The 25,119-nt window shown below is 61.7% G+C and overlaps 1 protein-coding gene across 1 annotated transcript in view; it reads right to left on the bottom strand.

Moving 5' to 3' along the window:
* Positions 1 to 794: 794 nt before the first annotated feature.
* The window catches only part of ADGRA1 (adhesion G protein-coupled receptor A1), a 34,507-nt gene continuing 10,182 nt past the window's right edge, over positions 795 to 25,119 (bottom strand). The window contains exons 4-7 of the mRNA XM_006938288.5: positions 24,219 to 24,342; positions 18,001 to 18,122; positions 3,871 to 3,969; positions 795 to 3,349 (exon numbers count right to left, since the gene is read on the bottom strand). Of these exons, the coding sequence (XP_006938350.4) occupies positions 2,146 to 3,349; positions 3,871 to 3,969; positions 18,001 to 18,122; positions 24,219 to 24,342 (1,549 nt within the window). The 3' untranslated portion in view covers positions 795 to 2,145. The remainder of the gene's footprint in view (positions 3,350 to 3,870; positions 3,970 to 18,000; positions 18,123 to 24,218; positions 24,343 to 25,119) is intronic.

Genomic DNA, 25,119 nt, shown 5'->3' with positions numbered 1-25,119 from the left:
AGCCTGGCGTCCCTCTACCCCGGGGGAGTGAGATGCACCCCCACGTGACGTCGCTGTGTGTCTCACATGCTCTCTGGGAAGGGCAGGCACACGTCTCACACACACGCACGTGCATAAGTGCACGTGTGCACGCTCAGACAACACACACCCAACTCTCACAACCCACACACATGTACGTGTGGACGCATGCACATGCACAAATGCACACACAGACACCACACGCCCGACTCTCACAACCTGCACACGTGTACACGTGCACACACACACGCTCAAATGCACACACAGGCAACATGCACCCGACTCTCACAACCCGCACACGTATGCATATACACACTCACGCACAAAGGACGGAGGTGACATACCACGAGACCAGAGATGTTGGATCTGGTTCCGACCTCCCGTCCCGCATCCTTCTGGAAGTGTGTTCCATGTGGGGTGTCTGTGCTGCGGTAAGCTGTGGATTTATGCTCTGAGAACATTACATGCGGATGGGATATGTCACAACACTGTCCCAAGTGGACTCAGGAGGCCGAATCAATACTGAAACACACGAGGTTTAATGTTTAGTGTTGAATTTCTTTGGTTTGAATGCGGAGCTGCTTGGGCTGCTGGGGGCGGAAAGGACCACGGTGGGTGCCTCCAGAGGGCCGGGGTGTCCAGGGAGAACAGCCTGTCTGGGCTCCCCGGCCCTGGCTGGGTCCCGGCGCAGACGCGGGAGCCACGCACTGAGGCAGGCCTGCCCCCTCGCGGATGAGAGACGGACGCGGGTGCTATTAACCAGCCTCACAAAGGCAAACAGTGCAAAATACTGTATTTCGTGTGAGGTTCTGCATCTACAGCGTGTACACAGCACAGCGTCGGGCCTCTGGCTCCTATCGGCTACGGAAGCAGGCGAGCAGGCTGGACAGAGACAGAAACTGCCCGGCGGTCATCTGGTTGCCCATCTGGTTGACCTGTGAGGACACGCGGGGTTTGTGGCTGGTCCAGGATATTGTCAGGTCTGCAAGAATCCTGGGAAGCAAGGCTCCTTGTGCTCAGATACTGAGCGTTGCTGGCCCTGGGGACCCCCGACACGCCCCCTCGCCTCCCGGCGTGCGTTAGGAGGGCCTGCTCCTGGTGAAGCACCCCTGCCCAGACAGCGGGGCACACGGAGGAGGCACGGTGATGACGGCTATGCAGTGGGACCCGGTGCTCGGATGTCTGGGCAACGTGAACTCTGTGTGCACGGTGTGTGGTATGCGTGTACGTGCGTGTGCACACGTGCGCATATGTGTGCCGTAGAAAGGCCGTGCACAATCTCACACACGTGTTCCTCAGAATGTTCCCTTGCCCGGGGGACGGGCCCCTTACTGCACACAAGGCTCACCAAAACTGAGTCCGGGCTTGTGCCCAGGTGCTCATGGAAATGCCAGCCCCTTCTTTTCGGGGCAGGGAACGTTATGACCCCAAATGCCCTCGTTGGGGCGGGGTACGGTCCCAACAGTGGCTGGCTTTGACGGTCGAGTCTGCTGAAGGACACTGGGGCCTTTCGGAAGGCGCGGGGCCCCTCGAAGGCCCCAGCCGGCGCCCTGGAGAACAGTGGCAGCCCCCCCCCCCGCCCTGGTTCCCACACGCTCCCGGATTGTGGTGACAAGCCCCGGCGTCCGTGACGCTCTCGGGCCTGTGCGGGCCGCAGGTAGGACAGGTGCTGAGCAGAGGCGCCGACGTGGCCTTCTGCCTCAGACGGCGGCTGGCGGAGAGGCTGGTGGTGACGGCCCAGGTCCAGAGCGCCCCGTACCGGGCAGTAGCAGGCCCACCTGCGCCTTGGAACAAAGCTCGACGAAACACACACCGGCCACTGGAAGACGTGGGTGGCACGTCTTCTGCCGTGGCCAGGCCGGTGGGGCAGATGGGGCACACGCCAGGCGCCGAGGGTGATTCCCCTGATGGAACCCCTGCTCTGGTCCCGGGCCGGCCCGGACACTGGGCACGGGGGTCGGAAAGCCAGTGACTGAGACACGGACGGCCCGTCTGACCTCAGGGCCGGTGGACGCGAAGGTGGCCCACGGCGTCTTCCCGCGTGGGTCCTTCGCAGAGAAGGGGGCGTTGGGGGGCGACGCCCCGCTGGCCTCACGTGGCGGGACCCTGCCGGTCCGCCAGGGGCTGCTACACGGTGGTCTCGTTCTTCCATGGCCCTGTCCGGATGTTGCCCGTGCCGTCCGCGCTGAAGGACAGGACTTCACACATGTCTCCCTGGAGCAGCCCGTTCTGGCCGGGCCCGCCGAAGGGCAGGGACTGCGTCCTCCGTAGCATCTCGAAGTGGGCCGGGCCGTGGGCCACCGCCCTGGCTGGCCTCCGCGGGCAGCCGTAGAGCGCCGTGTCGCTGCCCTCAGGCTGGCTGACCAGGGCGAAGGGGTCGCCCTGGGCGCAGCAGGCCAGCGCGTGTGCCCCCACCGGGCCCTCCAGCGAGCTGGGGGCGCTGTCTGTGCGCGAGCTGAGGGGGCTGCCGTCCGGGCTGGACGGGACGTGGTAGGCGCACTCCTGCGTTGCGGCCCCCGGGTGGCGGCCGAAGTAGGGGGGCTTAGTTCTGCCCTGGAGGCAGCCGTGCAGGTGCGGGTCGTGCCCGAAGGGGTCCTCCTCGTGCACGTGGACGTGGGCCGCGTCCTCCGTCGGCCGCTCACCGTGCATCTTGGCGCAGCATGGCGTGGCCGGTGACAGGCAGCTGACGTGGCCCCGGGCCGCCTGCAGGTTGGTCATCTTGCAGTGGCCGGCGGGGGAGGGGCCAAAGCCCCGCGGTTGTCCCGGACACGGCGAGTCCCGCCGGCAGGCCACGGGTCCCAGCGCGTCCCCGTTGGTGTCGAGCGTGGGGCGGGCGCCGAGCGTGGCGATGCCGCGGGAGGGGCGGCAGGCCCACCAGCACTGCCACACGTCGTCTCTCTTGGCACAGTGGTGGATGAGCACGAAGAGCCCCAGCGTCACGCAGAAGGCGCCGTACAGGCAGCTGAAGATCATGTCCAGGAAGTGGCCCTGGGACACGGCCAGCGCCCCGAAGGTCCAGGTGGCCGTGAACAGGAACAGCGTGAAGGCGGCGGCCCGCAGCTGGGCCTTGAGTGAGTGCTCGTTCTGCAGCAGCGAGGCGGCCAGCGCGTCGCAGGCGGGCGGCGTGCCGGGCGGAGCCCCGGGGCTGTGGCCGGCCTCGCGCATTGCCAGTCGCCGCTGCTCCTCCGCCCGCGGCCTGAGCTCGTACCTGCGCTCTGGGTGGCGTCGCAGCTGGACGTAGGTGCCCAGGAAGTACACGCAGGTGACCAGCGCAATGAAGGCCGCCGGCCCGTAGAATGCGCCCAGGCTGGGCTCCCAGGCCATCCAGCAGCTGCGGGAGGAGAGGGCTCAGTGAGTCGTGGCACTGGGGCCAAGTGCCCGGCGGCCCCGCGGTCCCTGCCTCCCAGAGCTCACGGGGAGACTTTCTCTGCAGCGCGTGAGGCCTCTCGCACGGCAGGGACGCAGACTCGGCCGTGCCCGCCACCCTGCTGGCACCCAGACCGCCTGCAGTCGGGGTTGTGGGGGGCCCGCGCCCACCTCTCTTCGGTGACGCCTTCTCTCCCTGCCCCGGAAGGCCTCGGACCCACTGCCGGAGCCCCAAGGGAGCAGGGCCGACCTTCTGGGGGCACGACCGGAAGGGCCCGAGTGCCGGGTGCTGTGCCTGACCTGTCCACGCTCTGAGCTGGCCCCGGAGATGTGGCCCTCAGTGTCCGGGAGGGGTCTGCTGGTGGGCGGGGGGGACATGTGGGGGGCAGGCGGTGGTCCTGCTGGGCACCCCCCACAGCGCGGTGCTCCGGGCTTCGGGGGGTGCAGGGGGGTTGGGGCGTCCTCCACTGACGGGGAGATACTCACTAGGGCCCGTCCTCATCCTCTGTCCCATAGTTCCTGATGTTCGTGGCGGCCGTGACCCCGCAGATGATGAAGGGCACCCCTCCGCTGATGAGGTAGAACCTACAAGAGGAGAGAAACCCGCTCATGGCCTGAGAAACCGCTTGAGCCCCCCAAGGACGACCTTGTTGTCCTAGCTCTCCTCCCGAAAAGGAGGGGCCCCATGTCCTTGACAAACACCCACCCAACAGGGGAGCCCCCACCAGAGCCGGCCTCGCTCCTCCTCCTCCCTCCTTCATCGCCCTCTTTCTCTCCTCCCCCTTCCTCCTCTCCCTCCTCCCTCCTCCTCCTCCCCTCCCAGCACCTCCCCTCCTCCTGTCCCTTCCCCTTCCCCTGTCCCTCCCCCACTCACATCTTTGTGCACTGCCTGGCAGCCTGGCTTCTCAGTTCCTTGGGGGGGAGTTCTGACCTGTGACCCCCACTCCCCTCAGGTCAGGGACACATCTGGAGGGAAGTTGACCCCCATTCTGGGCCTGGCCTGGCCTTTTTGCCAGCGGGGCCTCAGCCAGTGGCTCCGTCTGAGGGCCTTCTAGTGCCCGGTGCAGTGAGCTGGCTCCTGGGAACGTGAGGAGCGGCCAAGCACACCGTCCACGAGCGCCTGGCCACCGAGTGCACCATAGGGGCCACGGTGACAAAGGCACCAGCTCATGGTGACCACAGGGAGCGGGCGCCACCCTCCTGGATGAGGGGAATGACCTAGGCCCCAGGACTGTGGGTGGGAGCAGGGTGACCTGGGGACTCTGTGCCTCCCAGAGTTCTCTATGCGGAGAACACGTCCTTCAGAACGAGGACAAATACGGACATTTTCTGACAAAAATAAAACTGAGTGAATTTGTTGCCAGCTGACCTTCAAGAAATGCTGAGTGACGTCCTTCAGGCTAAAGGGCTATTACACCAGATGGAAACTCAAAAGAATGGAGGACGCCAGAAATGCTAAATGTTGGGGCAAATAGAAAAGACCTTCCTTCTTCTTGATTAAAAAAAGATATGATTGCTTAAAGAAAGATTCTAATACTGCCTAGGGGAGTTGATAATCCATGTCGAGTAGCAGATGCCGTGTCTTTAGCACCGAGATGGCGGGGGGCACAGCCTCACGGGCGGGACCTCTGTATACCTTTCACATGGACGCGTACACCTGTCAGACCAAAGACAGTGCGGAGAGCTGGTGCACATCAATCCCCGCGGCAATCCGAAACATTGATAGGGAAAAGTTAATAGATAAGTTAAAATGAAATGTAAAACATTAAAAAAAATAATCCGAAAGAAGAAAATAGGACAGGAAAAGAGGAAGAGAAGGAAAAAAAAGAAGGAAGAGCAGAAGATAGGTGGTGGAATGGAGACCTGACTCCGCCCAGCGTTCCGGGACGGAACGCCCCAGCTCACGCAGAGGTGGGCCGGGCAGGTGCGCCACGGCACGCTGAGACCGCCCTGTCCGTGGCGGGAGCACCTTCCGTGCGGAGTTGCAGAGCCTCTGGACGTCGATGGAGACGGGGGCCCAGGAAGGCTGTGGCAGCCACCCTGATACCAGGGAAGAAGGGCTTCAAGGGGAAGAGTTGAAGAGGCCCGTGTTATGGCGATGTCAGCGCGGCTCACGGGAAGACACTGCGAGCGCACACGTGTGCGGCCCAAGAAAAGATTCAAAATATGGGAGGCAAAAAGGGACACAAGTAAAGGGAAAGACAGACAACTCCAAAACCACGGCTGGCGATTTAAACTCCCCTCTCTTAGCAGTTGCTGGGGCAGCTAGGCAAGAAATCGGTAGAGAAATAGGAGATTCGAACAATGATATGAATCAATTCCCCACAAATGCTCTTCCTGGACCATCACACCCGGTGACTGACGACGCTCGTTCGTGCCCCGTACCTGCGGTCTGCTCACCGTGGCGGATGACGTGTGCACCACGAAACAAACCTCGATCAGGTTAAGAGGGTTGTGATCATCCAGAGCATGTGGCCTGACTTCCATGAAGTCCTATTAACAATTAATAGCAGTGAGGAAACTGGGGAAACCACAAATACCTGGAGGTGAAACCGCACACTTCTAAATAACTCATGGGTCTAAAAAGACGTCAGGAGGGAATCTGGAAAACGTCTTAAACACGATGAGAAAGGAAACAACATATTTTTGGGATGCAGGGCTCAGAGGAACATTCATAGCAGCAAATGCTTCTGTGGGAAAAACAGGGAGGCCTGACATTCACTACCCAGGACTCCACTCGACGAGGCAGAAAAGGAAGAGGGCAGGGTAAACTGAGTCACCAGAATGAAGGAGACGACATGGAGGAGAGCAGACAGCAGGCAACGGTGAAAAACAGCAAGCCAAGCGTCGATTTCCGCAGACAATCGACAACCCTGTGCCCGCCTGGCCGGGCTGACGGGAAGTGGGGCCACAGAGAACCAGACTCCCGTGGGGCGGGGACGGCGATTTGTAAACAGCCGTGACCATTACTTCAGCAGCTTAGATGAAGTGGCCAGATTCCTCGAAAAAAATATAAATCAGCCAGATCGAAACAAGAATTAGGGAATCAGAATACTCTGTATCTGGTAAACTGGTTGGCTCCAACATTCACAAACGTCTAGCAGAGGAGATTCCAGGCCCCTCGAGCGTCAGCAGTGCGTATGGTCACGCGTCTAAGGAAGAGATGACACCGATCCGTCTTCTACAGGCTTTTCCAGAAAATAAAGAAGGGTCACCCCCTGACTCAGTTTACAGGGCAGCAGAAGCCGGTAGGAACACCAGACAGATGCATGAGAGAAGGGTGAATTGCCCTCAGTGTCCCCCTGAACAGACACAAGCCCCTCTAACAGTGTATCAGCAAATGGAATCGAGGACTTTATGCACAGGATAAAATATCTCAAGTAAGTTTATCGCAGAAATGCAAAGCGTGTTCTTCATAAAATCGACGTGGTTGGTCGTGGAGCACAGTAGGGACATACGATTGGCTCGTAGATGCAGTAACAACACCTGGCAGAATTTAATACACGTTGATCATGAAAAATCTCAGCAAGCTCGGCCCGGACGGAGTCTCCTGGGTCTGCCGAGCGGCACGTAAGGCAGGGGCTCCGAGTGCCTCTCCCGGGCCTGCAAGCAGCCGGCCCAGGGGCCCGAGCGACGCGGGGGGAGGCGGAGATACCCCGTGAGGTCCGGCACGGCGCAAAAGGCGGGGCAGTGAGCCAAGCTCGGCAGAGCGGCGAGGGAAATGTCCCCGACCGCTTTCGATGGCTGGAGGAAAATGCCGCCGGTGAGCGTGTGCTTGGGGACCTGGCCTGGGGTCCAGAGCCTATATATAGCACGGAGAAAGGCGCCGGCCCGGGCTGCGTCCACGGCCGGCTGGGACGCGGGACGTCACGTGACGCCGCCTGCCACGCCGGCTGCGGCAGCTCTGCTCCCAGGGCTGACCAGGCTCGAGAGCCCCTTGGAACCTGCAGAAAGTCACCGTCCCCCGAGCCGTGCCTCCACCCTCCACGGAGACACAGATCCTGGGGTTCCGGCCAGGAGGTCCCCTTTAAGGCACGAGGAAGTGCGTGAGGTGACGTGGGAGCGCCGAGAAGGGAGCAGCGTGGCGCTCGCCCTGCTCCAGCGGCAGTGGCAGCCCCCAGCGGGTCGCTCTGTGTCCTGGGAAGACAAAGGGGCCTCATTGCTAAGCTGCACCCACGTGGGTGGCTTGCCTTGGATAGCCCCCCGTGGTCCCCCCAGGCCAGTGTGGCCCCCTCGACTCCTGTCCAGCTCCAGTGGCCGCAGACCATTCCCAGGGGGCCCCTGGCTCAGGGGGACTGCGTCCTCCAAGCCCTCCTGCCTCACACACCCTGCAGGGTGATACAGCCCCCACTGCCTCCGGCTGGGCCCCTCAGGCCGGCGGGCGCCTTGTCCTCGGCTGGGGCTCTCCCTGCCTCTGCCCGAGCGGCTCCAGCCCCAAGTCGCCAGCCCACAGGACCGCCGGGGAGCTGGGCTCCTGGTGCCGGACCGGCTGTGTGGGCAGAGGGTGCCGGTGGCCCCTCGGGTGCCCCACCTGGGATGGCCGTTCTCACTGCGGCTGTGGGCAGCCAGCGGCGTGGGCATGCGGGACACGTGCGGGGCCCTGGCCGTCCCCAATGTGGGCTGCCCTGTACCAGCCTCAGCTCGCCCGGTGGCCGGGGACCCTTTGGGCCTGGTCACCAGTGCCCTCCAGCCACACCCGCCCCATAAGACGTGAAGCCCAGTGTTGGGCGTCCCATCCAGCATTGTCGCTGACCGGCCAGCTCTGGTGGCACTGAAATCCCTGTTCACTGTAGGACGTCCCCTGATGTGACCCCAGGAGACACTGGCACGTTTAAGACCAGCCACGTCTCTGCTCTCTGTGTCCCCACACGGACCACACAGGGAAAGTCAGCTGGGATTCTGGGAGCTCACGTGGCTCCCAGGGACCAGACCTGTCTCTTCCTCTAGGGGGACGTTTTTAGAAAGAAGGGTGAAGCTGACCCTCCGTGGGACCCCAGCTGCCACCCCGAGGCACCACGCTAGACCCTGAGAGGCTCTTGGACACGCACAGGGCCCAGGGATGCAGGCACCTGGGGAGGAGGGTGGAGGGGGGCCCTTGCCCGACTGGCCTGGGCTCCCCCAGAAGCACGGGGACAGTGTCCCACTGAAGGGCAGATCGGGGAGCCCAGTGGTGGCCCGAACCAAGGACACTCCGCCCAGGGCAAAGCGTCACGCGGGGTCAGTGGAGTGGGGCATGTGATGTGCACGTCCAGGTATGTGAAGTCTGTCCCTGCGGCGGGCCAACGTTGGCCCCCAGAACGGGGTTGTGCCGCCTGCACGGTAAAGAGATTAGGGTTAGGGTTAGGGACAGATACAGGGACAGGGATGGTCCAGGTGACCCGGGTGGCCTGACATCATCACAGAGGTCCTCGTAAAGGGAGGTCGAGGTCAGACAGGAGGGAAGACACTGCGTGGCTGGCTGTGAGTCAGAGGAAGGCCCCCGACGAGCGTGGCACCTCCAGAAGAGGCAAGACCACGTGTGTCCCCTGGAGCCTCAGGAGCCACCTGCCCTCACCTGGACGCGGCCCAGGACACCGGTTCCGGGTTTCTGACCACCAGGACGGTAATGAAATAGTGTGCTGTTTTAAGTCACATCAGGAGCAGAGTGAGAGTACGGTCCCCAGCCACACACACCTCTCCAATGTCACCACCGCCACATGGGTCCCCAGCCACACACACAGCTCTGATGTCACCACCTTGCCATGTAGGTTCCCAGCCACACTCTGCTCTGATGTCACCACCGCGCCACGTGGGTCGGGAGGGGGAATTACAGAGCTGGATGCGAAGGTGGGTTGGGGAGGATCAGGCTCGTTGAAGCACAAACACGCTTCTAGCTGCTGTGAGCGGGAAAAGCTATTTGCGATACACGCGGCCACAGGCTCATGTGAGGCGCATACAAGAACTCCTCTAATTCACCGAGAAAAGACAGACGGCCCGACGGAAAACGAGAAAGGGGCTAGAACAGGCAGTGCATGGAGAGAAAGCCCAGTGCCCACAGGGAGCAGGTCACAGCTGGGGCAGGGGACAGAGTGAGTCGAGGGCAGGCGGGCAGTGGGGGAGCCTGTGCGGGCGAGATCTCAGGGCCAGCGGGGGCGTCCGGGCTGCAGGAAGGGGCGGCTGAGCTGAGCCCTGGGCCCGAGCCCAGCTCAGTGGGCGAGACGGCAACGTGGACGTCACGTGGACGGTGCAGTGGAAGAACCAGGTAGAAACAACATAAAGCGAGCGAGTCCCTGTATATACACAGCTCAGAGTCCCTGCAGACAAAACTGGAGTTTGAGGACTCACACTTGGCTGGGGAAGCCATAGAAAGAGACAGAAGTCAAGAGCCAGGACGGGGGTGTGGGCTGCAAGTGGGCACAACCCTGGAGGCTTCTGTCAGGGGAAGCTTCCGTTTCTTCCCCTGAAGGCACGTGACAAGTTTTGTAAGCTCGCACGCATGTTTTTGGCATTTTTTGGTGTAAATGTTCTACTAAAACAAGACAAACACTCCAGAAAGGAGCAGGTGTCTCCCGGAGCCGTGGCCCGGGCAGAGCGAGCGCGGCTCCCACGTGGGCACCTGACTCGCCTGTGGCCGACGGGAACCAGGGCCGAAGCGGGAACGAACCAGCTCCCGGGACACGGCAGAAGTCCAGGCAGCGGGCACGAGCTTTTAATGAAAGGGCAAACCCGGGAGTTCTGGAGGTAGAGACCAGAGAATGATCCGGAAGCCTGTGTCAGGGTCGGCCGAGGTCAGCAGGTGTGGCTGCGGCACAGTCCGACCCCTTCCGCGATCCCATCCGTGGCTCACTCCCTCTCTGCGACCAAAGCAGCGCTTGTCAGTGGTGGCCCCGGGCCCAGCCACCTGGGGCAGGGGGCAGGGGGCACGGGGGCCGCGTTGATCTGCGGCCGGCTCCCCGGGGTGGTGCCTGTGCTGGGGGTCCAGGGGTCCACAGGGTCCACAGGGTCCACAGGGTCGCTGTCCACAGGTGTCTGTCTGTCTCTCAGAGGACGGGCAGCCATGGACCCTGGGGAGCAGGGCCTCCGTGGCGGTGTCCCTCTTTGTGAGGGCCCAGGAGGATGTGTCTCCGGTGCCACACATCCCGCCACTCACCAGCATCTATTGTCAGCGATGCTTTGCCAGACGTGAACTTTCCCGCCACCAGCCCTGCTGAGCTGGCCTTGATGCTATAAACGGGCCGTTTGAGGACTCCCTCTGTGCACGTGTGTCCAGCGAGCCTCGCAGCCTCCGGAGCTGCGGGAAAACCTGACCTTAGAACCCGGGCACCTGCCTCCACCCGTGAGCGATGCCGGACGGCGTCTCGGGGGCCACAGGAGAGACCGGGCACAGCAGACAGTTTCCCTGCAGCCCCCAGCCCCCGATTTCAGAGCCAGCAGGGGACACGTGACGGGGTCCCAACAGCCGGACGGGGGCAGTGAGCCCACCTCGCCCTCCTGGACAGTTCTGTCCACTGGCCAGCCGTACTTGAGAGCTTCTCCCCACCCGCCCCAGCAGAGCCAGAGGCACTGCCATTGGGCGTGACAGTCACCAGCCTGCAGGTGAGTTGCAGGGACAGGAGAATATTTGGGATTCTCGGTGGGGTCCTGGCTGCCAGGCCCTCCTGGGTTCTGAAGGAGGAGACAGGCAGCAGAAGGAACGGGTTGGGGGATGGATGGGCTGGGGGTGGGCTGCAGCCTTGGGGAGGCGGCCCAGGCGGGGAGCCCGAGGCCCTGGGAGCCCGCTCGGACGCCCCCGGACACGAGGAGCCCTTTGGTGGACGCGAGGAGCCCTTTGGTGCTCAGCTTGGCGGCCGTTACACCCTTGTGGCCTCTCTTCTGGGCGTCTTCCCTGCACGCCCCTCAGTGCCTTTCCTTGGCGGCTTTTAGTGCGTTTCCTCCCTGGACGTGTAACAAGTCTTCATGGAGGAGGCTGAGCGCTAAGTACATCCCACAGGCCCTGCTGGGATGGAGCCCAAAGGGCCCAGGCATCCGGCTGAGTCCAGAGTTGGGGCCCGGCTTCTGCAGACTCCGAGAGCTTGGACGCTTCTCTCTCTTCTGGAGTGCGTCCCATAGCCTGCCGCCGACCACCAGGTGGACCCTGCCCGAGGGGACGTTCACGCAGGCCAGGGAGGCGAGGGGGCGGGAGGGGCACGGGAGCGTGGTCCCCGGCCCGCAGGCTGGTGCGGCCTCGCTCAGTCACAGAAAGAGGCCCAGGACCCCTTGGGGGGCTGACCACCTGGGCCTTCTGGACCCGACTAAACCACCCCCACGAGAGGCACCTCCTCTCCCGAAGAGCGTCCCCCAGGACTGCCTGGCCCTGGGGCCGCCCTGAGGCACTCAGGGAGGACAGCACCCTCGATGTGCCGGGGGAGTTCGTCCAGGCCACGCGTGGGCACGAGGAGACGCAGCCCGAGTGAGCTCGAGGACCACGCGTATGCCGTGGGCAGGTGTGGGGCCTGCGGGACGCGGCCCCAGGCGCCGCCCCGACCCGGGATCCATCTGAGAGACGCCCATCTCCGGGTCCGGTTAGCACTCCGTGCCACCAGATCGATGGTTTCGGAGGAGACCACAGAGCACTTACACATTTGTCTGAGTGTGCTGCTGGTAAAGCCACCGTGCGTTTGGAGATGCGCGGCACAGTAACCCACGGCTTGCGCCGGCCGAGGGCGAGTGGCGGCGACAGCCACATGGGTTTGGTGCCTGGAGGGGGGCTGTTGACGAGACCCCGGGGCTCAGGCAGAGACCCAGAGCGATGTCTGTGCCGAGCACAGGGCACAATGTGTGTGCACACGGCTCTGCCTGGGGTCCCGTCCAGAAATGCGCCCTGACATGTAGCGTGAGGCCGGGACGCTCCAAGATTCCGCGTAGAAACACCACAGTGCCGCCTGCCGGGACTCGCCCTGGTGGTGCCAGCCCCGGGGGCGCGTGGCCACTTCTGCCTGAGAAGCGGTCCTGACTTCCGAAGCTCGGCCTGTGAAGCAGGACCTCTGCCCCCCGGTGTGGCATCATGGGGTCACCGGGGGCCACGGGCATCAGCCGGGGTGGGTCCGGCTCGGTTCGCCAATGGCCTTGGAGCCCCTGCCCCCATGCAGGACAGCCTCCCACCTGGGCCTTGCATGGGCTTCCTGGGGGCTCCCACAGCCGCGCCAAAGGGGCGGAGAAGCCGAGAGCAGGTGCCGATCTGTGCCGTCTCTCAGCATACACACTGCCGTCGCGGAAGGGGCTCCTGCAGAGGCAGCCCCGGGACCATCCCCCCACCGGGCCGGGCGGTCCAGTTCGGCACCAGCTGCATGTTGGGTGAACGGGCCAGCTAGCGCCTTTCACCACAGGGCTCGCGGCGTCTAGAGCGTGAGTGCCTGGGTTTTAGTGCAGCTTTCTTCAGGTAGAAACACTACCGGCAGGCTTTAAATAATAGTGCCCTACCTTGGTGCACTGTATCAGAAAGGCCAGGAGAGGCTGAAAAATTAGGGCATAATCACAGGCAGCTAAATTGGGAACTGGCCCTGAGGATCTCGAAAATCACAGCAGGGAGGCCGGCTTCATTAGGAGACACCTCCCCCGGCCAGCTGCGAGGGGCTGAACGGGTGTGTCCCCAGGCCCACACAGCAAAGCCCCACCCCCAGGTGATGGCCTGGGAGGTGGGTGTGCTGTGAGAGCGGAGCCCTCATGGACAAGGTCAGACCCCAGACAGCCCCCTGCCCCTTCTGCCTGTGAAGCAGGAAGTCTGCTCCCACTGGAACCGAGTGTGCTGGCCCCCGACCCCAGGCGTCCAGCCTCCAGACTGTGAGACACATTTCTGCTGTTTATAAGCCTCCAGTCGGTGGCATTGTGTCAAGGCAGCCAGCACGGATGGAGACCTAACAGAAGGTGTGGAAGCCTTGAGAAGGTCTGTCTCCTGAGAGACCTTGCTGAAGGGGGCTGAGTAGCGCCGTTGGGGGCGCCACGGCTTCGGCCAGCACAGCACTGCTGCCCAGGGCGTGCACTGCTCTCCCCGCCACGCTCCAGTGTGCTCAGGGCTGACGCTGCTCCCGCAGAGCCGCTGTGCAAGAAGTGGGGGGCTGCTGTCCTTAAATTGTCTGTACTGGCGACCATGGTGGTGAGGTCGTGAGGCCGGCTGGAAAAGCGCAGACACGGGAAGAGAAGACATCTGAGTAGCAGTTAAAGGGATCCAAGGCAGTGACGAACGGCCCGCGGTGGTTTGGCCTGGAGCCCTCAGCGCGGTGCGACCTCGTGGACTTGGGAGCCGTTCATGAGTCCTGTTCTCTGTGGAGAAGGCTGGCGCAGGGAACACGCAGCATTGTTCTTGTCTCAGTGTTTCTGGGCCCGTCTGCCTTCTCTTACCACGTGCTCGGACATGAGCAGGGGCCGGCGGGCATGTCTGGGACACATGCGGCGCAGTCTGCCCGCGGCAGCCGGGTCCGTAGACTGGGCTGGGGGGCGGGCTGGAGACAGACTGGGGCAGAGTCAGGGACTGGGGGCCACCTGATCTGGGTCGGGGGACAAGGACCATCAGGAGCAGTGATAGCTCTCTGACATGAATGGTGGGACGGGGGACACATGAGGGACATGGGGTGGGGGCTAGTTCCTGGGGACACACGGGGGACATTAGGTGGGGGTTAGTTCCTGGGGACACACGGGGGACATCAGGTGGGGGTTAGCTCTTGAGGACACACAGGGGACGTGGGGTGGGGTTAGTTCCGGGGGGACACATGGAGATGTCAGGTGGGCTCCTGGAATCTGTCTGACACCCAGCCCTGATCCCACAGAGTAGCTGGCCTCTTGGGGCTGACCCCTCTCACCTCCTGTTGTCCCTCGCATCCCCTCTCTTCAAGGCCATCGCTTCTCAACACGCACTGCCTAGCACTGGTCTTGCCCTCCTGCGTGGGAAAGCCAGACCCTGGAGCTGGGAACTTGCACCCCAAGCTGAGGCTCTGAGTCTGTCCTATCCCCGAGCCGCACCTCCGAGGCCATGGGACAATACTTCTAGTGAGAAGATTTACCCCTCGGTTCCAGGCAGTGACATTTGGCAAGGGGCACGGAGGCAGCACTGAGGGACAGGGATGGGACTCACACTTAGTGGACAGCCACACCTGTGGGGCCATACCAGAAGGGCCAGCGGTCTGGTGGGTGATGCCTGGGGCCGGCCACGGCCTCAGCCAAGGTGCTCCCCAAAGATGGAAGTACCCACTGGGCCGCAGTGGGTGCGGTGCCCCCCAACCCCACGCGGAGAAAGCCCACACGGCCAACCTGGCCTCGGGGGTTCAGCCAGCAGGCCGAGCAGTGTAACCTACCCCTCGAGGCTGCCCCACCACACTGCGCCCCGGGGCAGGGATGAGGGTAGGAACGAGGGGCTGTGTGCTCCTGTCACTGTGATGGGACCTCCCCCTGGGGCCGCCAGCCACCTTGGTCGAGCTGGAATTCCCTTCCCTCAGCCTGCCACTGAAGAGCACAGGTGTCGAGGGGACCCCCCACCCCAAAACCTAACCATATATGGAAATTAAACAGCACACTTCTATGCAACCAACAGGCCAAAAAGAGAAAAGGAAAAGAAAAAGAAAAAACAATCAGGAAAATCAGACAAAACTTAAAATGAGTGAAAAACCCTGCAGCATGTCCGGACTCATCGGCAGAAATGTCTAACAGACAGACTAAGAGAGAGAGAGGACTAGAATTGTGTGGCAGTTCTGGCCCGAGCAATTAGGCCAGAAAAGAAGTAAAGGCCACCAGAACTGGACAGGAAGCAGGAAGCAGTCCCGGAGTGCCCGGGTCGCCGTCGCACAGACATGACGCGACGGGGTCCACGGGAAAGCTCCTGGACACATTCAGCAAACCCCCAGGACGGAAGACCGCACGATATCCGGCTGTGTTTCTACTCGTGAGCTAGAATCAACCCCAAGAGAACATTAAGGAGACGATCCCATTCGCAACAGCACGAAGACGATGCTTAGGGAAAAGTCCTCCGCAGGCGGCCTGAGACGCGTGCGCTGAGAGCCAGAAATGTTGCCAACAGAAATCACGCGGACCCCGATAAAGGGACAGACGTCCTGTGTCACTGCGTGGACGCTGTGAATGTTCACGTGCCATGCTCCTCCCATGCCAGGCGGCTTCCTTCAAAACTCCAGTGGCCGTGTGTGCGGAACTGATCCAAATATTCATGTGCGGGGGACCCTGAGCAGCCAGACCAATCTTGAAACACAAGATCCATCTGTCCTCTCTGCCCCTGGAACCAGCCCTAACGGGAGGGCGGTGAGCCTGACCCCCGGAGCGGGGGCCTCAGTGGGGACTGTCCCCTCTGCTGAGTGGGGATCACCCCTGGGGCTCAGGCAGGAAGCAGAATCTGGCCTGAGATGTCTTCCACTCCGGAGTCCTGTAAAATTTTATGTGGCTGTGGTTTCCTTGAGATCTCCAAATGGGCTTGGTTTTCCCCAAGGCTGAGCAGAGGGGCCTGTGGAGCAAGCGGGCAGACCCCAGTGCGGGCTCTCAGGCCCCACGGACGGACTCCCCTGCGGCAGACCCCTTGGTGGCATCTCTGTGGCCGACTGGCCGCGGGGCCAACATAAGAAATTAGACAATCGGCCCCTTGTTTCTCAAAAAGCTGTGTGCTCTGAGTTCACACAGAAGGTTTGAACCCACAACTATTTTCTTTTTACTTCTCATCGGAAAACTTCAGAGGGAGGACACAGGGGCCCCCGTCTGCAGACCGCAGCACCGGCTCTGGTCTCTGCCCGCGCTGCCCGGGCCTCGCCAAGGGTCAGCAGGACGTGAAGTGATGCTCTGCTCAGCATTCAGCATACGGTGTGGCCCGGGGGCCCTTCCCTCCCCAGAAGACTCCAGAGCTACATTTGTGCTGACGTGGGCACACACAGGCTACTTTGCAGCGCTGGGCGTGGGGTCAGGGGCCAGATAAAAGGATGCCTCCTGGGGGCCAGCAGGAAGAGCCATCGCTGGTAAGAATGGCCCCAGCTGGTGTTGGGCCTGCAGGGTGAGCGTGGATGGCAAGTCGAGGGGCCTCTGGGAGGAAAAGACTTTGGCCCCCAGCTTCTGGGGTCCCCACCACAAGCCCCAGGCCAGGCGTGGCCCGAATAGGCAGCGGGGGAGGGCGGGCCCTCCGCAGAGCCCAGAGTCAATGTCTCCACCCTCCTGAGTCTGAACCTGACAGAGGTCAGTCCCCTAGGGAGCTGTTGGGATCACATCGCCATGTCCCCCCGCCCCCCCAGTGTCCAGCTTTTTGCACCAAAGAGGGGGACGTGGGGGAGAGGTGCTGGCGGTTTCTAGGCAACAACAAAAGGAGTAAGTATCTCAGAGTTATCTGTCTCTGTGACATGGCCAGTTCAGTGCATAGCCACCGAGCCCAGACCCCTCTAGACCCGGGTGCTCTGAGACCCTCGAGCTCATGGCCCATGGAACCCATGTGTCTCCAGCCTCAGGCCCCCTGAGCCCACAGACCCCCACGACCCCAGGTTCCCTGAGTCCACAGCCCACAGAGAACAGGCCCACCGAGCCCATAGCACCACAAGACCCCAGGCCCCTGGAGCCCACGGCCCGTGGAGCACAGGCCCATGAGCCACAGACCTGTTGCTCCTGGAAGCCCCTGGGAGTCTGGCTCAGTCACACGCGTTCTGAGGCTGTCAGAGAGACAAGTGCCAGAATGCTCCGTGGCCTCCATCTCATTCTTCAAAAAGCCAGGCAGCGTTTCAATCAATTATAGGCCAGGAAATTCATTTTGAGAGTGATTTTTAAACCCTGGGGACCTGGGGCCTCCCTGGCAGGAGAAACGAGGCCCTGAAGTCTTGCCTTCTGGCCCCTGCCCGCAGCAGAAGCACCAGCTGCGTGGTCAGGGGTCTGCTAGCTTCCGAAAATCAGACGGTGTCGGAAAACCTCTGGGGGAGGTCACCTTGCTTATTAAACGATGAGGCATTGTTTTATCTGCCTCAAAATGAGTTCTTCTGACGGTTTTTAGGCACACAGAGGTACTCCCAGGTGGCCCTTCAAATTTGGACCCGGACAGAGCTCAGCCCGAGGGGCTGGGTGTCCATGGCCCTGGGACCAGGCCACAACCTCCCAGGGACATCCGCTGCCCCTCACAGGGACCACCTGTCCACCCTGAACCTTCCCAGCTTGTCCAAGTAACAGTCCACTGGCTGGAGCAGGGGCCCCTCTCCAGACCCATCTGCCACCAGCCTTGAAAGGCCTAGGCCACGGGGTCACCTTGGGGTCGGCGACCGAGCCACCTGGGTCTCTCCCAGCTAACGAGCAGGTACCCTGGCTCACTGAGGCTCGTGAGTGAACTGTCGCCGAGGCTGGAGCACTGACCCATCACCCAGGGCCGTCTCCGCTGTGGCCTCAGGGGCACGGAGCTCTCTGGCACAGAGGTGCGCCCAGCCGCCAGGGGGACACATCGGCCCCCAGGCCCGCCGATCTGGCTCCAGCTCTACCCCAGCACCCCGACATCCCTCCCGGGCACCCCACCCTGCCCCCAGCACCCGCCCCGGCCCTGGCCACCTATGCAGACCGGGTTGTCCCCGGACCCCGTTTCCCTTGAGCCGGTGTGCCGAGACCCCCGGAAGGTAGACCAGGCGGCCAGGCACGTGTGCTCGGTACCTGAGCAGGGGCTGCCTGGGGCAGGGCGGGGCCTTCTTGGTCACCTGCTTGTAGATGTTCCTGGCGGTCACCCCGATCCACAGCATGGTGGCCAACGTGGAATAGTGCAGCAGGATGCCCACCTGCGGGGAGAGGTCGGTCAGCAGCGCCTCCGAGGGCCGCCCCCCAGCATGCTGCCCCGGAGACCGTGTGCCCCCCAAGGCCTGGGTCTGAGCACTCCTGCTCCCTTCGCGTCCTCAGGATTCAGCTTGATAGTGACAGGGGATGAGCCCCACAGGAGGGCACGTGGGGGTCTCACTCAGCGCCGATGACCCCTTCACAGGGAGTTGCCCAGGCCTCCAGGACTCTGGAGCTGGTTAGATTTGTGTCCTGAGGAGACATGGGGCCGGGGGCCCCCAGGCCCTCACACACGGTACCTCTAGGGAGGTCCGTGAGAGGCTGGCCCCATAGGTGCCCGCCAACGTGCCCATGGTCAGCCTGGCCCAGACGCGGGGACCCGAGGGCTCCAGGGAGGACGTCCTCTGGGCTGGGCCCCACACGGGTGCCACCAGTTGAGGGGCGGGCGGCCCTGCAGCAGGGGTCTCCCCACAAGGCTGGTGTCGGGTTGCGTGTGACATAAAGCACCTCTAGGATCAGCCGCTGACGTCTGCTCCCACAGGCGCAGCTGCTGGTTGCTGTGGGAGCTGCTGGCCGAGGTTTTACCCCTCCCCCAGCACTTACTGTGTTAGCTAATCATGCTCCTCTGTCTCCACCTGCTTCTAGAAAACGAGGTTACCTACGAAGCAAGAACCTGACATTTCACGATGACAAGTAAATCATAGCTGCGATCGGAAAGGTGATTCTCTGAATAAAGCTAAGATTGCATTATAATGATTTATTGAATCCGGAATTCAAGTTTCACTTATTAGAAAACCTCAAATAACCAAGGGGAACGGGATGGGTGGGGTGGGAGCCCCGGAGCTGTTTGTGGTTTCAGGGGCCTCCCTGCACACGCCTGGTGAGTGCCGCCTTTTCTGCAGCCTTTTCCGCGGCCTTTTCCGCAGCCTGGCCTGGGCCTCCTGTGGGTGCCCGTGTGCCGGACCTCACCCCAGCCTGGGAACCGGGGGGCAGGCACTCTGCACCTGAACCAGGAGGAAGGAAGGGGCGTGTCCGTCTGGCCCTCAACTGAAGGATCGCGGGCTGTTGAGGGGACAGCAGCGTGGCCGTCACCGCAGGTGACTGGAAACAGACGCCGAGTCCACAGAGAAGCCCCAGGGTCAGCAGGGGGTGGGAAGAGCCGGCTACGCTCCCGATGGGCTGCTCTGAGCCTCGCCTGCCGGGGGGTTGCAGCCTCGACCTCCCAGACGCCACTTTGGGCTGGACACGTGGAGAGGTCATAGGACCCCCCCACCTCGGCTCGCACACCCGGCTGCCGCCAGGACCGGCAGGCTGCCCCACTCTCAGCCCCAACCCGGTGCTGACGCACATCATCATGTGGGGCCACTGGCGGCCGGCCGTTTGTGTTCACGATGTCACTTAGGACTTTAATGAGGTGCCCGGTCATCTTCTTGTTGCCATAGCAACCGTCTGTTCTCCAGCCGACCAAGTTTCGGGCCACAGAGCACAAGTGTGAACCACACCTGGATAGGGAAGGCTGGTGGGGGTGTCCTGTGTTCAGGTGCCAGGGTGGTCGCCAGCTTGTCCCCTGTCAGCGTGGGGGCAGGCCTGGCTGCCCCCTGGAGGAAAACCACATTTACCATGAATTGGCTTGTGGAGATGTGGAGGCTAAGAAGTCTGAGACCCGTGGCTCGTGGTGGGCAGGCTGGAGGCCCAGGAGACCCGACTGTGTGGCTCCCGCCAAGACCGATGTCCCAGCCTGGACAGGCACAGAGAGTCCCTCCTTCCTCTGTCATCGTCCCCAGGCCCCTGGTGGAGAGGATGAGCCCCATGATGGGGAGGGCACCTGCCTGAGCCGGCCCACCGGTTCCAGCACTGACCGCATCCACACCGCACGGACGCGCCCAGAATGACGTCGGCCAAATGTCGGCCCTGTGGTCAGTCAAATCGCCACATTAAAGCTAACTGTCCCGGCTTCTGATGCTGTGGTCTCCCAGCTGTGCCTCGTCAGGCCTGCCTCCTCTCCAGTGGGCAGAGGACAGGGTGTCTATGCTGGGTTACCCTCCATAACAGTAGCGACGCTTCTGTCTTCGTCTGCAAGGCACAGGCCCGACTTAGAGAAATGTCGGGGGAGTCCCTTCAAGAATGCCACCTGGAGGGCTCACTGGGGTTGCAGCCCCGTCCTGTCACCTGGGCCCCAGCTCTGTCCAGAGAACAGAGGTCACTGTTCTCTCTTGTGCACATGGTGCTCTCTGTCCCTCTTCCCCTGCTGGAAAGCTGGGCAGTGCAGCCAGAGTTAGCACGGCTCTGCTCGAAATTCGCGAATGAATGACCGAAGGTATCACGGCCCCGCTCCCGGGGACACGTAGTCCGGAGGTCAGGGTGGGATCTACTCCGGAGCTCATAGGCTGGCTTCCCCCGACGGGGTTCCTGAGGATGGCCACCACAGGAGAATCAACTGTTTCTCACACTACTGTCATCACCTCTGCAGACCTTGCCTCTCTGGACCCGTCCAGACCCAGAGCGCTCCCTGACCTGCCACGCTCCTAGGGTGTCCACCTGGCTAACGAGGCCCCTGGCTTCCAGGAACCCCCATCCAGGCTGGAGCATGGCCACAGTTCCCGGGTTTCTGGAGGGGGTGGGCTCCCCAGCGGCACCGAGGAGCCTGGGGGGAGGGGGTGCTGAAGCCGGCTCCTCGCCGCCAGGGACCCGGCACAAGAGCCCTCGTTGGCCGAGCGCGACATTTCACCGCCCTCGGCGGGCTCCGCTCTTCGGCAGGCACCTCCAGGCAGGACACAGATTGGGTTTCCCGGAGCATGTGCTGCGGTTGTCGCCGTGCCTATCCAAAGGCTTAAGGAAGCGTGTCTGCCCCTCAGTGCGGTTTTTAGTTACCTGCTGGCGGCTTTGCTGCTGGGGCTCCAGCGTGGATGGCAGAATCCGGTTCCCGGTGGGGTGCACAGCCTGGATGGGGATTCGCAGGGAACCCAGCCGGATGTCAGGCTGCCTGGGCCCTGGGACGAGGTGCTGTCTGGTGGCCAGTGCCTGGAGCCGGAGCTCAGCCGGATTCTTCCCCGTGCCCCCCCTGCTTGAACAGCCTCTCACCCTCCCGCCCCAGGGTGAGTCGCCTGCCATCTGTGCCGGGGACAGGTCATTTTGTGTGCACAGACTGCCATCGAGGTCGCCACCGGTGCACCTGAGTGTCAGATAATTAGGCCTCAGCAGCTTCCACAGCATCAGTAAATGGTTGTAGGATTCACAGCAACAGAGGCTGTAAGGGGAGGGACATGAGCGCCGTGGATGCCAGGCTGAGACCCTCCCACCACGTGGCCCCGGCAGACACACACCACCAATGACAGAACCGGAAGAGGGGAGTCCTTGGTAAGATGGCTCTTCAGTCCATGGGGCAGCCCCCATCTGGCTCCTGCCTGGGCACTGGAGGTCACTGTCCACTTGGAGGAGACTGTCCACCTGGAGGTCACTGTTCACCTGGAGGTCACTGTCCACCTGGAGGTCACTGTCCACTTGGAGGTCACTGTCCACTTGGAAGTCACTGTCAACCTGGAGGTCACTGTTCACCTGGAGGTCACTCTCCACCTGGAGGTCACTGTCCCCTTGGAGGAGACTGTCCCTTGGAGGAGACTGTCCACCTGGAGGTCACTGTTCACCTGGAGGTCACTGCCCACTTGGCGGTCATTGTCCACCTGGAGGTCACTGTCCACCTGGAGGTCACTGTCCATCTGGAGGTCACTGTCCCCTTGGAGGTCACTGTCCACTTGGAAGTCACTGTCAACCTGGAGGTCACTGTCCACTTGGAGGAGACCGTCCAGCTGGAGGTCACTGTCAACCTGGAGGAAACTGTCCACCTGGAGGTCACTGTCCACTTGGAGGAGACTGGCCACCTGGAGGTCACTATCCACCTGCAGCAGACTGTCCCCTTGGAGGAGACTGTCCACCTGGAGGTCACTGTCCCCTTGGAGGTCACTGTCCACTTGGAAGTCACTGTCAACGTGGAGGTCACTGTCTACCTGGAGGTCACTGTCCACTTGGAGACTGTCCACCTGGAGGTCATTGTCCACTTGGAGGTCACTGTCCCCTTGGAGGAGACTGTCCACCTGGAGGTCACTGTTCACCTGGAGGTCACTGTCCCCTTGGAGGAGACTGTCCCCTTGGAGGTCACTCTCCACCTGGAGGTCACTCTCCACCTGGGGGTCATTGTCCACTTGGAGGTCACTGTCCACTTGGAGGAGACTGTGCACCTGGAGGTCACTGTCCCCTTGGAGGTCACTGTCCACTTGGAAGTCACTGTCCACTTGGAAGTCACTGTCAACCTGGAGGTCACTGTTCACCTGGAGGTCACTCTCCACCTGGAGGTCATTGTCCACTTGGAGGTCACTGTCCACTTGGAGGAGACTGTGCACCTGGAGGTCACTGTCCACTTGGAGGTCACTGTCCACTTGGAAGTCACTGTCAACCTGGAGGTCACTGTTCACCTGGAGGTCACTGTCCACTTGGAGGAGACTGTGCACCTGGAGGTCACTGTCCTCTTGGAGGTCACTGTCCACTTGGAAGTCACTGTCCACTTGGAAGTCACTGTCAACCTGGAGGTCACTGTTCACCTGGAGGTCACTCTCCACCTGGAGGTCATTGTCCACTTGGAGGTCACTGTCCACCTGGAGGTCACTGTCCACCTGGAGGTCACTGTCCACTTGGAGGAGACTGGCCACCTGGAGGTCACTATCCACCTGCAGCAGACTGTCCACCTGGAGGAGACTGTCTGCCTAAAGGTCATTGTCCACCTGCAGGTCACCATCCACCTGGAGGTCACTGTCCACTTGGAGGTCACTGTCCACTTGGAGGAGACTGTGCACCTGGAGGTCACTGTCCTCTTGGAGGTCACTGTCCACTTGGAAGTCACTGTCCACTTGGAAGTCACTGTCAACCTGGAGGTCACTGTTCACCTGGAGGTCACTCTCCACCTGGAGGTCATTGTCCACTTGGAGGTCACTGCCCACTTGGAGGAGACTGTCCACCTGGAGGTCACTGTCCACCTGGAGGTCACTGTCCACTTGGAGGAGACTGGCCACCTGGAGGTCACTATCCACCTGCAGCAGACTGTCCACCTGGAGGAGACTGTCTGCCTAAAGGTCATTGTCCACCTGCAGGTCACCATCCACCTGGAGGTTAATGTCCACTTGGAGGTCATTGTTCACGTAGAGGTTACCCTGCCCGTGGAGGCCACTGTTCACCTGGAGACCACTGTCCACATCACAGGAAACTCTACCTGGAGATCGCTGTTCATTCTGGAGGTCACTGTCCACATAGAGGTGACTATCCACCTGGGCTGAGCTGGAGCCAGGAGCAAGGGGTCTGAGCGAGGCTCTGGAGGACGGAGCCTACAGAGAGACTTGGGTGTGGGGCCGCCTGTCCTGGGCCAGGGCCACACGGAGCAGCAGGAGGAAGCAGGTGCTGCTGGTGGGAAGGCCCCCTCCGAGCTCTGTCAGAACCAAAGGGTGCTTCCCCCCTCTGAAGGAAAAGTCAGGTGAGGCCATGGAGTGGAAAGGAGGCCCTTTGGTGACTTGTTCTCAATGCTGTGATGTTCAGAAGCCCCTAGTCTACCTGAGACGGGAGCAGAGCCTCTCGGAGTGAGCTCCATGTGGGGGGCGGGGCCTCTGCGGCCTGGACTCCCCAGCCACCTGCTCTGGTGCCAGAGCATACCTGGACGGCGGTGGCGGGAGGTGGCAGTTGGCCCCTTCTCTGTGCTCCCGACCTGGCCGGTCTCTGGGAGGCGGGAAGCTCCCGACCCTATTCCTGGGACCAGCACCGTTTGCTGGACAGGAAGCGTCCAGTTCGCATGTGACCAGACGCCTCGGAGCCAGCTGGTCAAGCGAAAAGCAAAGTACCTGACACGATCCAGTGCTGAGCAGAACAGTCAGCCTCACGTGGCAAAAAGGCTGTAATACAGGTGCCCTGCATGCTGAACTACCCCCTCCAGGAGACACATCTGAACAAACACTCGAGTGTTTTTTCATAAACAAGACAATTATCATACATTTCCCTTTTGGTAGGAGCGGTGATAAACACTTTAATTTTTGTAGCAAAATGAGGGTGTGGATGGCACTCACCGCCTGGCACAGGATTGGGTATTTGGTGCGGTTCACGCCGCCGGCAAACACTGTGAAGGTCAGAGCCGCGTGAAAGCAGAAGTTGAGGAGCGTGTGCCGGCCTTTCCGGCTGATCCGGATGGCACTGTGGGAGACGGAGATGTCCCATCAGGACCCAGCACGCAGAGTGAGGGGCACGGATCAGCCCTCTTCCCCAGTTGCCATGCTCCATCCACGTGGGGACCGAGCTGAAGACCCCCAAGGTGTCACCGAAAGAAGCCGGGGGAGCCCACCCAAAGGACCAGATGGATGGGAACACACAGGGTGTGTGTGGCACCCTCAGTGTGTGGTTATTGGACGTTTTTGTGTTAAATCGACTTGGAATGCTAGACTGGAGGGTTTTGAGAAATCTCGAACCTGGTCATTGGACAGATGCTAATACTGAAACCTGAGACTCTCTGCCTTGTCTGGTCACAGAGCTAGAGGGTGGGCCACACCTGGTCACACCTCCTGATTCCCAGGATGGAGTTCTTCTTCCCTCTCTGAGCAGATGTCTGGTACCTCAAGAAGAGGGCATGACTGTGACTGACTGGAAGCAAGACCCCTATAGTCTGTGGCCTAGGACCTTGCCTATGGCTGTGACCACCTCCATGACTTGGCCTCACCCCAGCTACAGCCATGGCAGAGATTACTCATCCTATTCTTACAGCTGTAATGGTGGCCACAGTTTCTCCATGGCCTTGGACATGCCCAACCCTCTCTCCATGATCATGGCCTCGGACATGCCCAACCCTCTCCCCATGATCATGGCCTTGGACATGCCCAACCCCCTCCCCATGATCATGGCTTCAGACATGCCCAACACTCTCCCCATGATCATGGCCTCGGACATGCCCAACCCTCTCCCCATGATCATGGCCTT

The sequence above is a fragment of the Felis catus genome, chromosome D2 (genome assembly GCF_018350175.1).
Source record: "Felis catus isolate Fca126 chromosome D2, F.catus_Fca126_mat1.0, whole genome shotgun sequence".
In the NCBI taxonomy this organism is placed as follows: domain Eukaryota; kingdom Metazoa; phylum Chordata; class Mammalia; order Carnivora; family Felidae; genus Felis; species Felis catus.
Note: the sequence above shows the minus strand (reverse complement) of the source record. Positions and strands in the feature narration are given on the sequence as shown.